General features: G+C 44.9%; 1 protein-coding gene across 1 annotated transcript in view; it reads left to right on the top strand.

Annotated features, from left to right (window-relative positions):
* The window catches only part of RNF43 (ring finger protein 43), a 66,934-nt gene that overhangs the window by 34,223 nt on the left and 19,371 nt on the right, over nucleotides 1-13,340 (top strand). The window contains exon 2 of the mRNA XM_085308392.1: nucleotides 11,351-11,473. Within this exon, the coding sequence (XP_085164518.1) occupies nucleotides 11,351-11,473 (123 nt within the window). The remainder of the gene's footprint in view (nucleotides 1-11,350; nucleotides 11,474-13,340) is intronic.

The following is a 13,340-nucleotide window of genomic DNA, read 5'->3' as shown; positions in this document are numbered from 1 at the left end:
TAAGATACATGAGGTAAGCAGGCAGACACGTATTGGATTCAATTCTTTTGGTCTTGACAGAGTATCTGCAGTTTGTTTGGAGGCAGCAAGAGCATGAGCTGTTCCTCCCATGACCTGGGCCAGCTTGCCTTTACTTTCAYTTAGCACCATGAGTCAGGGCTGATCAGAGAACCTCCATTTGTCTTTGGTATTCCAAAAGGAATATGTGGACCAGTGGGAGATACTGTTTAACCAGGCATCATGATGAAACTTTGACAAAAATTTCCTCGCTGTCCCTAATTATCAGGATGGTGGCCATATTAAAACAAGTTATATTTGATTCCTCTGTATTGAATTTTTCCATCCATGGGAAAGCAAACTTTAGCAGAGCTGTTGGTAGGACAGTGAAGCATGCAGCTAGTGTTCTCTCAGTACCCTGACCACATCTGTGCAATTAGAAAGAAAAAATGCAGACTCAGTGACTCATCTAAGACCTCTAATCCTACATGCGATAGTCAGATAAATGTTCCTGTTGGGGTTCAGCACTTCTCTTTGCTGTTGCTCACCAGCTTTGTAATCAAAGGGAAAATAAGATGCCGTTAGGGGCAGATTAATTTGATCAAACCCTCAGGTACTGCTGAACCTTTAGACATACTGAAGAAAATGTAGCTTATGAGCACATGTAAGGGAACAAACATAGGAGTATTGCATTAGCAGTATGTAGATCCTTTGTCTCCTCTCCCACCTCTTGCCAGTCCTTTAGGGGACTAGGATGSTTGTCTGAGTTGTTCACACTTGGAGGTAGGACCTGAATCTCTCTTAAGAATAATGTGTTTGCTATCAGGGTATGTGTTTGTCTGTGACTCACATGTGGGAAAGGTGTGTTTACTGTTATAACAGATCTTGAAACTTTATGCAGGTAAATTAAAAAAAGCCTATGTCCTGGTGGCTAAGCTCCATGCCCAACAAGCAGCAGTTTTTCCTTAGGCCCTTTGAAACACTCTGCCCATTCGAACACTCTGCCATGCACCAGTTTTCAAACCAGCCATTTTTCTCTTCTTCCTGGTTAAAATCCACTTTGTCTCCCAGCCTCCTCATTCTCCCACCTCATTCCAGCAGTACCCCACACCACCTTTCGGCTCCACTGTAGCTGCAAGGCAGCTTCCTAGTTGCATCTCCTATACCAGCCTTTTTGGTAGTATTCCCTCATTCCTGTTGCTGTGTCTGCAAGTAGAGTGATAGCTACATATTGGGGTAATTTTAGAGTTAGAGAGGCTTCTGCTGAGCTAATACAGCAGAAAGTTTAAGATAAACTGAAAAGAGTCAGTCTTATAATGGAATAAACATATTCATGACCTCAGGGAAGAGGACTAATGACTGGAGCTGTCTGACTGGGACAGCGTAGCTGGATTCCTCAGGCTCACTCTGTGCCATGGGAATACAGAATTGTCCTGCATCACAGACTAAGGACTGTCAGTACTTTGGTGATGCAGAACATGTAACTGAGAAAGACAAGAAAATAGGTATCCCCTATTCCACCTATGCCATGCAGAAATCCCAAGAGGTTTCACTGGTGTCAGCATTTGCAGTTGTATTTATGCTCTGACAGACTACTTGGAGATGCAAAGTGCAATTGCATGTTTGGCTATCAGAGCTGGTAGATCTCCCTTGCTTCTTCCTGTGGCAGTCCTATCGTGGATTCCTAGGCTCCATTCTTGGCATACCACTGCAGAGGGTCAGTGATGCTCATGATGAGGTCAGTTCTGGCAGCAAAGAAGAGTATTAGAACACTTCTGAAACCTATGAAAGACTATAATTTATTTACATTAGAGTCTCACCAAGAGACTGCCCACATGGATCAGGGCTGAGATAGATGTGGCATCCACAAATAAAGAAACCTTCTTCTTCTGCTCTAACAAGCTCATACTCTGTGACAACAAACAGCAAAACAACTGGGTGAAGCAAGTAGGTCAGTGGGGAGTAGATACCTCAGAATGACAAGCAAGAGTGACGTGATGATGACTGAGATGCTGAGTCCTCTAAAAAGGCCGCCATTCATTGTGCCTTAGGCTCTTTGCTTATCTCCTAGCTGTTGCGAGGTTCCCTTCTGTTTTGTTATGTAGTTCATCTGCGAGGGAGTCTTTTCAACAAGGCATTTCCATTTGTTGTAACCTCCTGTACCAACTGCACATGCCAAATACTCCCAGGTTTAGCAGGTGGAAGGCCTTCTATTCTGAACAAAACAACATCAACCTCTCCTGGCCCTGTGTGCTTTAGTATAAAGAATTCCTGCAAAGTCCTATGCTTATATTATAGTAACAGGCATGAAGCTGCTGGCATGTTTGTGAGATGCTGGTTCTGGGTCAAAGTCAGAAATCACAAAGCTATTTCCTGTAATGCAGTAAGGCAGAGGCTGGCACTGCTAATCTTCGGGAAGAGCGTGTGGTGCAAAAGAAGCTCTCCTGGCTCTCTGGTACTGACGATGAATTTCAGCTTTATTATGTTATTTAATTTTTAGCCAAAATAGTTGTGAAGAAAGTCTCCCAGCAGAGAGGTAAGTGTGCAGTCAGTGGTGGTGGCCAGTGAGCCTGCAGAAACTGGTGCAGCAAACTTTGAGCAGAGTCCGTTCTTCTGTAGTTCCTCTGCACAGCCCTTTGTGCAGCCCTGAAATGGGGGGCTCTCACCTCATAGCTATTGAAGGAAGGTGGGCAGATATTGAGATAGCAAGGACAGTACTACAGATTTTGAGAGCGGTCAGGGACTGTGAGGTGAGCAATGGGAAAATGCTCTTAACTCCCACCAAGAAGGACAGGTTGAGGGCAACAGCTCTCCCTCTGTGAACACCTGACTTTGGTTGATTACAGTATGGGGTGATAGAATTGTGATTCTTTTCTCAGTCCTGTCCTGAGAACCTAATGTAAAAATGGTCACCCTGAGTCAGACTAGAGGTCCACCTAGCCTGGTATCCTGCTTCTGACAGTAGTCAGTATTAAATGCTTGGATAAAGCGTGCAGGAATAGAGCAAGCACAGAGTGATGCTTCCTTCTGTGCAGCTTCCAGCTTCCAACAAGTTCTGTCTCAAGAGTCTTCGCATATTTGTGTTTAACAAATCTTCATGATCTTTTGTTCCATGAATTTGTCTAATTGGTTTTACTTCTGCAGCATCCTGTTGGAATGAGTTCCACAGTTTCACTGTACCTAGAATGAACTTGTTTTAAAATTTCTACTTGATGATTTCATTTGATGCCCCTAGTTCTTTTGTTTGAGAAATAGTAATCATTCTTGATTTACTTTCTCCGTGCTTTTTTGTGATTTATGTATCTCTAACATAGCCCGTCTCTACTAGACTCAAGAATCTTGGTATATTTAATCTCTTCTTGTACAGATATAGCTCCTTATTTTAAGATAGAGTGACCAAGAAGTATTGTAATATTCAAGTTGTTTGCACACTGAGACTTTATCTAGTAGATTTTTCTATTTTTTTATTCTTTTACTAGTAATGCTTAGTAGTCTATTCATCTTTTAACTACAGTATTTCAATAAAATTACTCATAGTGACTCCAAGATCTTTCCTGAGTGTTAATAGCTAACTTAGAGCTCATCTCTGCATGGAATAGCTAGATATATCTTTTCTTACTTACGTTTTTTAACATCATATGCTCTTTTATCATTCAGTCGTTCAGTATTTTGAGATCCCTTTGCTGCCAGTTTTAATATTTACCAACTTGATACTTATGTATTACTGAAAAACTTTGTCAGTTACTGTTCCTCTCATTTTCCAAATCATTTATGAGTGTTCTGGACAACATTTCTGAAACTGTATTGGAAAGTTCACTCCGTTGTAAAAACTGACCTACTTTTTCCCTATTCTTAGTTCTTGAGAGGATCTTGGGGTAGTATTTCATAATATTCTGTCACCTTTCTTAGCTTTGATCTTGTAATAGAAAAACAAGAGGAGATACCAGTATACAGTATTAATTACTCTTATTCCCATACTTACTACCTGCTTCAAGGAAGCCCATAGCTTTGTGAGGCATGACTTTTCTTTACCAAAGTCATATTAGTTATTCCCCTTTTGTTCATTATGTTGTTTTCTACTGGTTTCTTTGTCATGGAAGTCAGGCTTATTGATCTGCTGCCTGGATCTCTCTTCAAATTCTGTTTCAAATTAGGTCTGTATTTGCTGCCTTCTGTTTTTCTAGTATTGAGGCCAATTTAGTGACAAGTTGTATGCTGATGTTAACAGTTTACCATTTCTATCTTTTCTATCTTTGTTTTTTAGAGCCCTTTGATGAATACCATCTTGTCCTGTTCTCTTCCTTTCTTTTCTATGATGTCCTTGGTTGGTTCTAAAATGTTTTTTACTGACACTTCAGATCAAGTCAATTCTTTTGAGTCATCCACCACAAAGAAAGCATCTGGTATGTGAAGTGCTCTGAATTCTATTGTAGAGAAAATTGAGGCAAATAATTCATTTTGCTTTGCTGTTATGAACTTCTCTAGGAGCAGTCCTTTTTCAGCCATTGTCCATGAAGATGCTAGTGCGAGCAGAAAAAGGACCGATGTGTTTAATGGTTACTGGGAAAAGAAAGAGAATAATCTCTTTTCCATGGGCATAGTTGATTTGATAAGAATTAACAGGCTTAAACTGCAGCAAGATAGATTCAGATCAGGCATTAGAAAATACTGTGTTAAGGAGAATGAAACACTGGACTGAATTGCCTGAGGTGGGTAAAGAGTCTCCATTTTTGGAGGTCTTGAAAACAAGTTAAGCAAGTGTCTCTGAGGAATGTTTTAGGTCTAGTTGATCCTGCCTTAGGGCAGCAAAATGGGCTAGATGGTCATCTCAAGGTCATCTTTTTTCTACTGTTTTATAAGTGGAGCCCCCAAGTGAGAATCTAGCACTGCTCTATATCTAGCTTTTCCTAGGACATTTCCATGGGCACTGGGGCTCCTGTCTTGCCAGCCTCTGCAGGTTTAGCTCAAGGCTGCTCAATATCAGTTAGTTTTCAGGCCCAATATATGAGTGGGTGCAAGCGTGGTGGGAGAGATAAGTTTTATGAAGATAATGGGTCTACTGGGAAGAGAGTGGCAAAGACTCTGGGATAAGTTCAGGAAAAAAAGCTCAGTATTTTAGAAGAAGTGATGTGGAAGGAAAAGACAGAAAAGAAGGGGATGCTGTGGGTTAAGGAAATGGGGGAAAAAGAAATGACCTCTAGGTTGTGGCAGTTGGTGCTACATAGGTCCCCAGCTTCAGAAAGTGCCCTACCCAGCACAGTTTGGGATGTCTTGTCTGGAGAAACCCTTTTCTTCTGAAGACTGTGAGCCAGTTTGCAGCCATGTATGTACAAGCCTTGATTTCAGAGGGAATGAGAGATCCTGACTCTGCAGCCCAGTGGCAAGAGCAGGCAGCTGGAGCATGAGTCCTTTCTGCACTGAGGAATCTCATAATCATTTGGTTTTCCACGTGTTCCCTAGATTATTTTCTGAGACTACCCTTGTCCTGTGACCACAGTATGCAGCCATGCTCCGTCATGCAAAATACAAGCAGTAGTGGAAGTGCCAAGAAATCCACTTGCAGGATGTGGATAGTAAGAGCCAGTCTTCCTGCTTTGTTGAAGCTTGATGACTAGAATAGCACCAAAAGGAAGGAGAAAGTAGAGGAAGAGGAAGGAAGTGATCTGGAGCAATGATGAGTGGAGCATGTTGCTTGGATAGATGACAGGTATGTTGTTAAGTGAAGACGAATCCCTCCTAGCTGCCACCTGATCTTTTCATCAGAGTGCTGAGGAAGGTACTCATAGGCTGGACTCTTAGCCTCAAGATGTTATTAGTGCCTGATGAGGAATTTGTTACAGAATAACCCGGGAGCCATTAGTCTGGATCAGATCCACCATCCTGGAAACAGGTGGCTGTGGGGCAGCTCCCCCGCATGAGGAAGGGRTCTCAGCTTGCCGTCATATTGCTTATTTGTTGCTACCCCGATGCAGTCTAAGTTTACCTGCTCTGCCTGCCGTGCCCTTTGTAGGTGCAGTTGTGCCCCTGGCAGGAATGCACAAAACAAAGGACCCTTGCTTGGCAAGGGAGATCAGGTGTCCCAGAGGGAAAGAGGAAAAGACCACAATGGCCAGTCGTATCAGAAAATCAAAGAGAAGGTTCTGAGGCATTCATCAACAGGTCTTCCCTGGCAGCAGCCACCTCAATTTGCTGCCTGACTTCTCTCTGGCCCCTCCAGGGCTGCTGCCTGTGTTTCGTGTATGCTCCCCAAGCTCATTTGGAGCTGTGGCAGCTTATCTTAATGTTGCTCTTATTTTCAGTGTTTATCATTAACGTTGTGATTAGGCGCAGCAATCCTCATCACAAAGAGGCTGCTCTGCACTCAGCAAAAATATCCCTTTCCTCCCAGAGTTCACTGCCCTAAGAAACTTAGAGCAGCCTCACAGCCACTCTCAATAAGGGCCAGATGCAACTGCAAGCAGTACCAGGATGTGTTGCTTCTCAATTCCAGAAAGCTGCAGGTGGAGGCATCCTCTCCCCCCAGTTACCCAGCAAGCCTGGCCAGCAATGTTCTTCTAAGAGCTGCCAGTGCCTTGCCACCATTACTGAGAAAGTGATCCACAAATCCTTTCAGCCCAGCTAGGTCCTTCCCGCTGTTCAGTGCTTGTGTCCAGTCCTTCACTCAGCCATCTGGGCACAGCTGTCTTGTTTCACTGATGAATGGCAGCACATCTGGTAGAGCCCTCAAAGTCCTTCTGATCCTTCCCTAAACCATGCTGGTCTCTCTACTGCAACAGGCTGCCAGTGTCCCATCTTGCGGTTAGACCCTCTGAAGTTGCTTGTTTTTCCTGTTTTGCCTTCCACAGACAGAGGTTTTCTTCAGTTGGAAAGGAAAAGAAAATATGGTGTTGCCTTCAGTATGGTACTGGCTCAGTGTTGCTGCCTGGGGGCTGCAGCAGGTTGGGGATGGCCGCGCCGGATTATCAGGTCGGTTGCAATTGCAGGGCCAGTTTCGCCACTGCGCTCCARCTGCTAGGTTTTCTCCAGAGTTCCAGAACTCCTCTCTAAAGGCTCAATAAAGTCAGCAGGAGGGTTATTCTGGGTTATCTTTGAATTATTAGAAGTAGCATGAGACATGCTCTTCGCATTTCCTGTTTTCTGTTTTTGTAAGATTATTAAAATAATATATTAACCAAAACCCAGAAAACTCCCAGTCAAGCAAACATAATATAAGAGTCATGGCACTGTGAAGAGAAAAAGGCAGAATTGTTCTGAAAAGCCACCTAGGATCACAGACAAATGCTACATTCATCTTTGTGTGGGCAACGCCTGCCATTGCTTCAGAAAAACGCTGAGTTACTTGGGAGCTTTTTCTGAACGCTCCCAAGTCTTAACACATTTGATTGCTACCCTGCAAACCTTGAGCTCTGAATTTCTAGAATTGATGGTGCTTAGCTCAGTACAATTACATGTCTTGAAGTCTAAATTATATATCATTTTGACATTTTTTGTCTTCTCATATTATTATGGATTAGATAGGAGGAGTGAGATCGCAAGGGAAAGATGAATGGGGAGAATGGCAACAAAAGAACGTGCTAGTTAATCACGCACCATATTATCCTGTAGACATTTTTTTAAAATGTAACAGGTTATGCCTTCAGAAAATGGTCAAGGTGCTATCCCTTACACCTGGTGTCTGAGCTCCTGAAGGATAGCTGAGAATCTTATGTTTGATTCTTTTAATGCCATTCTGATTGTAGGCATTAGATTTCTCAAAATCTAGACAATGAATAGGCCACAAATGTCTATGGTGTTTGGAGCTCTTCATCCATTTTTRTGTGACTTCCATGGCTTTGTAAGATCTCTTCCTGTTCTGAGATACCTAGCTCCTGTGTGTTTGTGCGTTCAGAGTTGGTGCAAATTTCTATTGCTTCAAAGCGCAGGCAGAACCTCATAGTACCAAACATGAAAATGCCTCCGTGACTGAAAGCAGCATCTATTCTGCTGTTCTGATGGATATAACCATATGATCAAAGGGGCAATCTCTGTAAATTACCCTTCTAGGAGGAAGCTGTGATTCCTGTGGGGTCACCATATTTACACATGGGTAACYGAGAGCAGAAGGCTACCCTGAGCCAGAAGAGCTTAGTGGGAGGATAAAGGAGCCTTTGATCTTCAGCAGGAAACTCCACCTTGTTTCAAGCCCAGYTTCAAGGGGATCTTCACACTCGCACAGAGCAGTTGTACAGGCAGGTCTCCAGGGAGAGGATCAGCCTGCCTCTACCCAGRAACAAATGCTGCTGCACCTCTTCTGTATTCCCTTAAATCTTTCTGCTGGTGTGTTGGAAATGCCCTCAGAGCCACCTAACAAAGAAGCACTTGTGCAGAACCAGCTGGGCCTTGGGCACTCTGAAGTTTTGCCATAACTCCTGGACCACCTCCCCGTTGGTTTGTGGGAAGGGGCTGCAGGAAGGTCCTCTCATTCCCAGGGATCCCCCTGGCCTCAGTGGGGTGGACAGGCCAGCAGCTATGTCTCACGCTGCGGCTGAGCTTGGCAAAGAGGGGCAGGATCCATCCAAGAGCCCCACCAAGTGGTGGGAGCTCCTTTCTGCAGCKCCAGGGGTTTTGCTGAGCTATTCTGGTGATAGATATTCATCTCTTGGCCCAGATAGTTACAGAAACACACTACATGAAGTCATCCCTGAACTGGAGGCTGCAAGAACAGGTGGGGCTAGGCAGAGCTTTGGTCGGATCTGGCAGGCACAAAGACAGCAGGGCATGGTGTGCCAGGCCTTGCCTGTGCTCTCCAGCCAGCCTCCTAACTCTGAGCAGATATCCTCAGCCTTTTTTTCCACTGTCCATCCCCAGCGCCTTCAGCCTGTTGCTGGGGTGTTCATGTCTTCTCCAGCCWCGGAGGCTCTGATGGGCAGAGATTTTGGCTGCCAGGACCCAGGAGGCTCAACAAGGATATTTTGCATTTCTGAGTGGCTGGAAGTGCCACTTGTTTCCCCTAGCTTTTGAGGTGTACAGTGCAGATGGCTGCATCTTAGCTAATCATCTACACTCCTTTGTTGTCAACTGCAAGAAATGGGCACAGTTCATCTCATCCTGAAGTACATGACTAAAAATGGCCCATATGAGCCACACTGCCTTGAAGTACTAGGTTTTGCTGATGAGGAGTCTAAGTGACCCACTCATCTCTTAAATGGCATGATTGGTGTGTGTGAACTTGGGTGAAATGATCCTCATTCTCCTACTCCCTTATCCCCAACCTGGTGGACTTCTGCAATAAGCAGCTGTTGGAGAGATGGAAACATSTGTTACCCACCCTGCACTGTTCCCCATGCTGGCTGAGGGGGTGAGATCATGTCAGCTGGCTTCTTTGCATACTCTGGACCAGTTCTGGGGCCAGGCAGCAGGGTGGGGGCAATGTTGCCTCACAGCCCCTGTATCATGGATGGCTAAGGGAGGATGGAGAATGTGGAGTCTCCCCCGGCCTGCTCTTGCAGCAATATGTAGGGGCCAGAGCAGGGATCAGAATTTTTCTCCTTATTTTTAAGTCTGTCAAATCAACAGCCTTTTTGCACAGCATTGGGATATTGTTGTAAAATTACTTGAGGGATAGCTAATCTTTTTTATTATAACATTGAGCTTCCTTGCTTGTTTCCCACACTTCCATGCACTGATGCATTACTAAATGCTGTCCAACAGCCATAGTACTTACAGGCTTTTCTTACTGTACCATAACCTCTGTGTGCTTCATACACCACCGCTTAGTCACAGAACASCTCAGAGAGGAGGAACCTGGCCAGTTTTTCTGGGAAGAGATGGGCGGTTTTATGCAAGGTGACAGGACTCCCAAGAGCGAGCCAAGAACTGAATTCCAGCTTCCTACWGCCTCTAGTCGTTCAGCACAAAACCATCTTTCATCCACCTCTAGATTGAAAAATCAGCAATGTGCTGTCACATGCTTTTCAGGCAGGGATCAGAAAAGCTCTCAGCAGATGTCATCGTGATGACAAATGCACAGGCGCTGCATGTCACAGCCGTGCCCCGGCAGCAGGGCAGGCTCTGCATCACCTTGAATGGGTTTTACCACTGAAGCTTTAACCAAGTGGTGCTGGCAGAYGTTAGTCCCACAGCTTGTGTCTCCACGGTGTGTGCAGATACGGCTTGTGCAGGCCTCCAGCTGCTAACTTCTGCTCCATGACCCCATGTTGATCTGCTGGCTCTGCTTCTGCAAGGTGTGGTGGTGGGCTAGGTCAGCCCTGTGTCTACAGAGCCGAGATCAGTTGGTCTGTAGCTCTTGACCTCTCAAGACAAACAGTGTTTGAAGGGTTTTATATATGTCCGCAGGGCAGGGAGAGCTTGGGCTGTCCTTGTACATCTGACCAGTCATCTGCAAAGCAGGAACCCTGGTCCAACTCTTGTTGCTGATGGCACTTATGTGAAATATCCCCATTTTTCCCAGTGCCATAGTTTTACCTTCTGAAGATGAGAGAGCCTGTCTCCCAGGAAGATGCTCTCCAGAGGTGTGTGGCCACACTGGGTTGACCCACCTGCCTAGGTCCTGTCCTGCACTGTCTTCCACCATCGGTTGCAAGCTCTGCTCCCTGCTGTGAGCAGTTTACCTCAAGTTGATGACCATTTTTCCAAGACTTGCTTGGGGTGTGGTTATCAAGATTTCTTCCTCTCCCCTTTCATTCCTGGTTCTCTACTGTTACCTGCATTCAGTTTCTCACTACCTTTTTGGCTTCTTATCCTCTCTGAATTTATCAGAGAGATGTTGAGTTCAACAGCTGAGATAGATAGAAGCAGCACTGAATCTTTACTGCAATGGCACCAGAAGCTTGCTTTTGTTGTTATCCCTTAGCCTTGCCCAGAGCTTGCTACTCTGGAAGCAAGGTGGCCATGTGTAAAGCGAGTCCTGAGGGCTTTGGACACAGGTATGTCTTGCAGCAGCAGCACCTGTGCTGTTGGGATGCTCTGTCCCAGAAACCAAGGGCTCTGATTCCAAAAGCTGTTCTGGCTTTGAATATCTATGACTGGGACAAAACCAGACTTGTGTCTAGCCCTTGGTAGAAATTGTATCTTTCTCTGTGACGTTTTCCTGCTGGACCAAAAATCTGACAGTGACTTGCTTCTTACAGTATTCAGAGCCACAGTGACACTGCTTAATATCTCAGGCTGTCACACAGGGCCATGATTTACTCAGTGGGGTGACGTAGTTGTGATGCCTACTACCAAGGTCCTGGAGGTATCCTATACCTTGTTCTGAGGAGGTCCATAAAGTACAAAGTTTGCAATAGGCTTGAAACATCCTTTACAGTGCTGAGCCCCAAGATCTGAGTTTCCTTTGCTTTTTTCAATGCAGTCCCACCCGCTGTCCCTGTGCAACACCAGTGAGGATGAACACACTGAATCAGGATTCATCACCATTGTCAAGCTTGAACAGCCAGATCGAGATCCTAACCCATGCCTGTCATTGGCTAACAAGGTATGTGCAAAAATGCGCTGAATGGGATGAATATGTAAAAAGAAGCTCTTGTGCAGAAAAGAGTAAAAGTGAGAGGAGGCTGCAGGCTAGAAAAGAGCTATTGGGAGGTGGAGAAGAGACCACAGGTAGAGGGAGGTCTCCTGGAAGAATCACTGTGCCAGCCAACCTCAATATCCGTTGTTCTCTGCTTTTTGGACTGGCTAGCTTTGGCGTGGAATTTACTCCAGTCTGACTGCTCTAGAACAGCTCAGACCTTTCCCCAGCACCACATGAGCTTTACTGCCAGCCAGCCTTGTGCCCTTCCCTCTATTCTGCAGCCTCTCATTACTTGCCAGTCTGTTGAAGAGGTTTATGCTTTTCTATGCCCATTTTCCCGTGCTTTCTGTGAAGCATGGATGGAGAACATCTTCTGAGGCCATGTCTTTAAAAATAATATCATAGTACTTCACTGCAACTGGCACATCAAGAATCAGGACTGAGCAATTCAGACAAATGCAGACTAGATGATCTAGAATTAGGACGTGACTCTTAACAGTGAGGGCCACTGTCAACATTACAAAGTGGCTGGAGATCTTAAATGTTTTCAAATCAAATCTCCTGTGAATTAGGTATCTTGGTAAAACAGCAGTTACTATGTGAAAAGCTGAAGTTACTGGTACAGTTCTCTGGTAATAAGGAAGTCAGGTAAGAATGAGGGTTATTATAAGCCTTAAAATCTTTGCATCTCTCATAAAGTTGAGTGGATAAACCTAGCATTAGCTTTTTCTTCAGTAGTTCAGTCTGCATCCTTTTATCATTGTCTATGTATGAAATGTTGTGTTGTTTTCCATAAGGATCATACAAACATGAAAAAAAATGTGTTTAGCTCTTTTTTGCTTTATTTGGACTGTGTTCAGGTGATGTAGCCCATGTTTACTTACTGCTGGTGGTGGAATACAAGTGACAGGAACCCTTCTCTGCCCTCTCTGCAGCTCAGCTAAAGAGGGCAGACAAACCTTTTGAGCAAGCAGTCCTTCCTGTTCAGCATCTTTTCTGGCTTCTTGTTCAGGGCAGAGGCCTCCCCCTAGACACAGAGTATCCTGAACACTGTTAGCTTTAGTTCAAAGAAAAGGAGCATCTCAGCCCTCCGGAGGGGCAGCCCAGTGCTTTTACTGGATACATATGTTGCCATATTTGAGGTGTCCCTGCAGCCCTGAAGCTCGCCTTTCTCTCATATTCAGCAGTATTTTCACAAAGGCTGCGGCAACAAAAGCTGGGAGTGTTTGAACTGCTGAGTAAACCATCACAACTGCACATATGTGAGAGCTGGTGGTTACCCTAGACAGGACGTGTAGGCTGTGCTAGACCTGCATGTTAGCGCAGCTCTCAATGCATGTTGGAGGCAAACACCTCTGACTCCTCTCACTGTCCAGGACCTCCAGGGATATCAGGAGCGTACATCACATCATTTCACAGGGTGTGAGAAGCCCAGACAGTACCCTGCAAGGTTTCCCCTCATAGCCTGGATGGCTGCAGGACATCCACGTGCCTTGCTTCCAGGGCAGCCTGTGATGAATGCAAGAATGAGGGCTCTGAAAAGGCCTTAGGGAGCCAAGCTGGATACTCCAGCTCTCTGCTATCTCTCTAGACATGATCATCACATTACAGTGCTTGCTAGCTGCTGCATCTTGTTGGGAGAACATTGAGGGTAGAAGCAGCAATGGCTGATTTGATCTATGCAACTAACATGGAGGATCTTGAACAGAGAGGAAAGACCAGCTTCAAAACTAATCTTCTTAGAAGCTAAAAAGAGATTTTTTCAAATTGTTTTGATAGTTTAACCTCTCCTGACTCAACTTCTGATCTGAGTACTAGAAATGCTGTTATG

This window comes from Rhea americana, unplaced genomic scaffold, assembly GCF_003343005.1.
Source record: "Rhea americana isolate MKP2758 unplaced genomic scaffold, rheAme1 scaffold_274, whole genome shotgun sequence".
NCBI classification, from domain to species: Eukaryota; Metazoa; Chordata; class Aves; order Rheiformes; family Rheidae; genus Rhea; species Rhea americana.
This window is presented reverse-complemented; position numbering and strand designations above follow the sequence as displayed.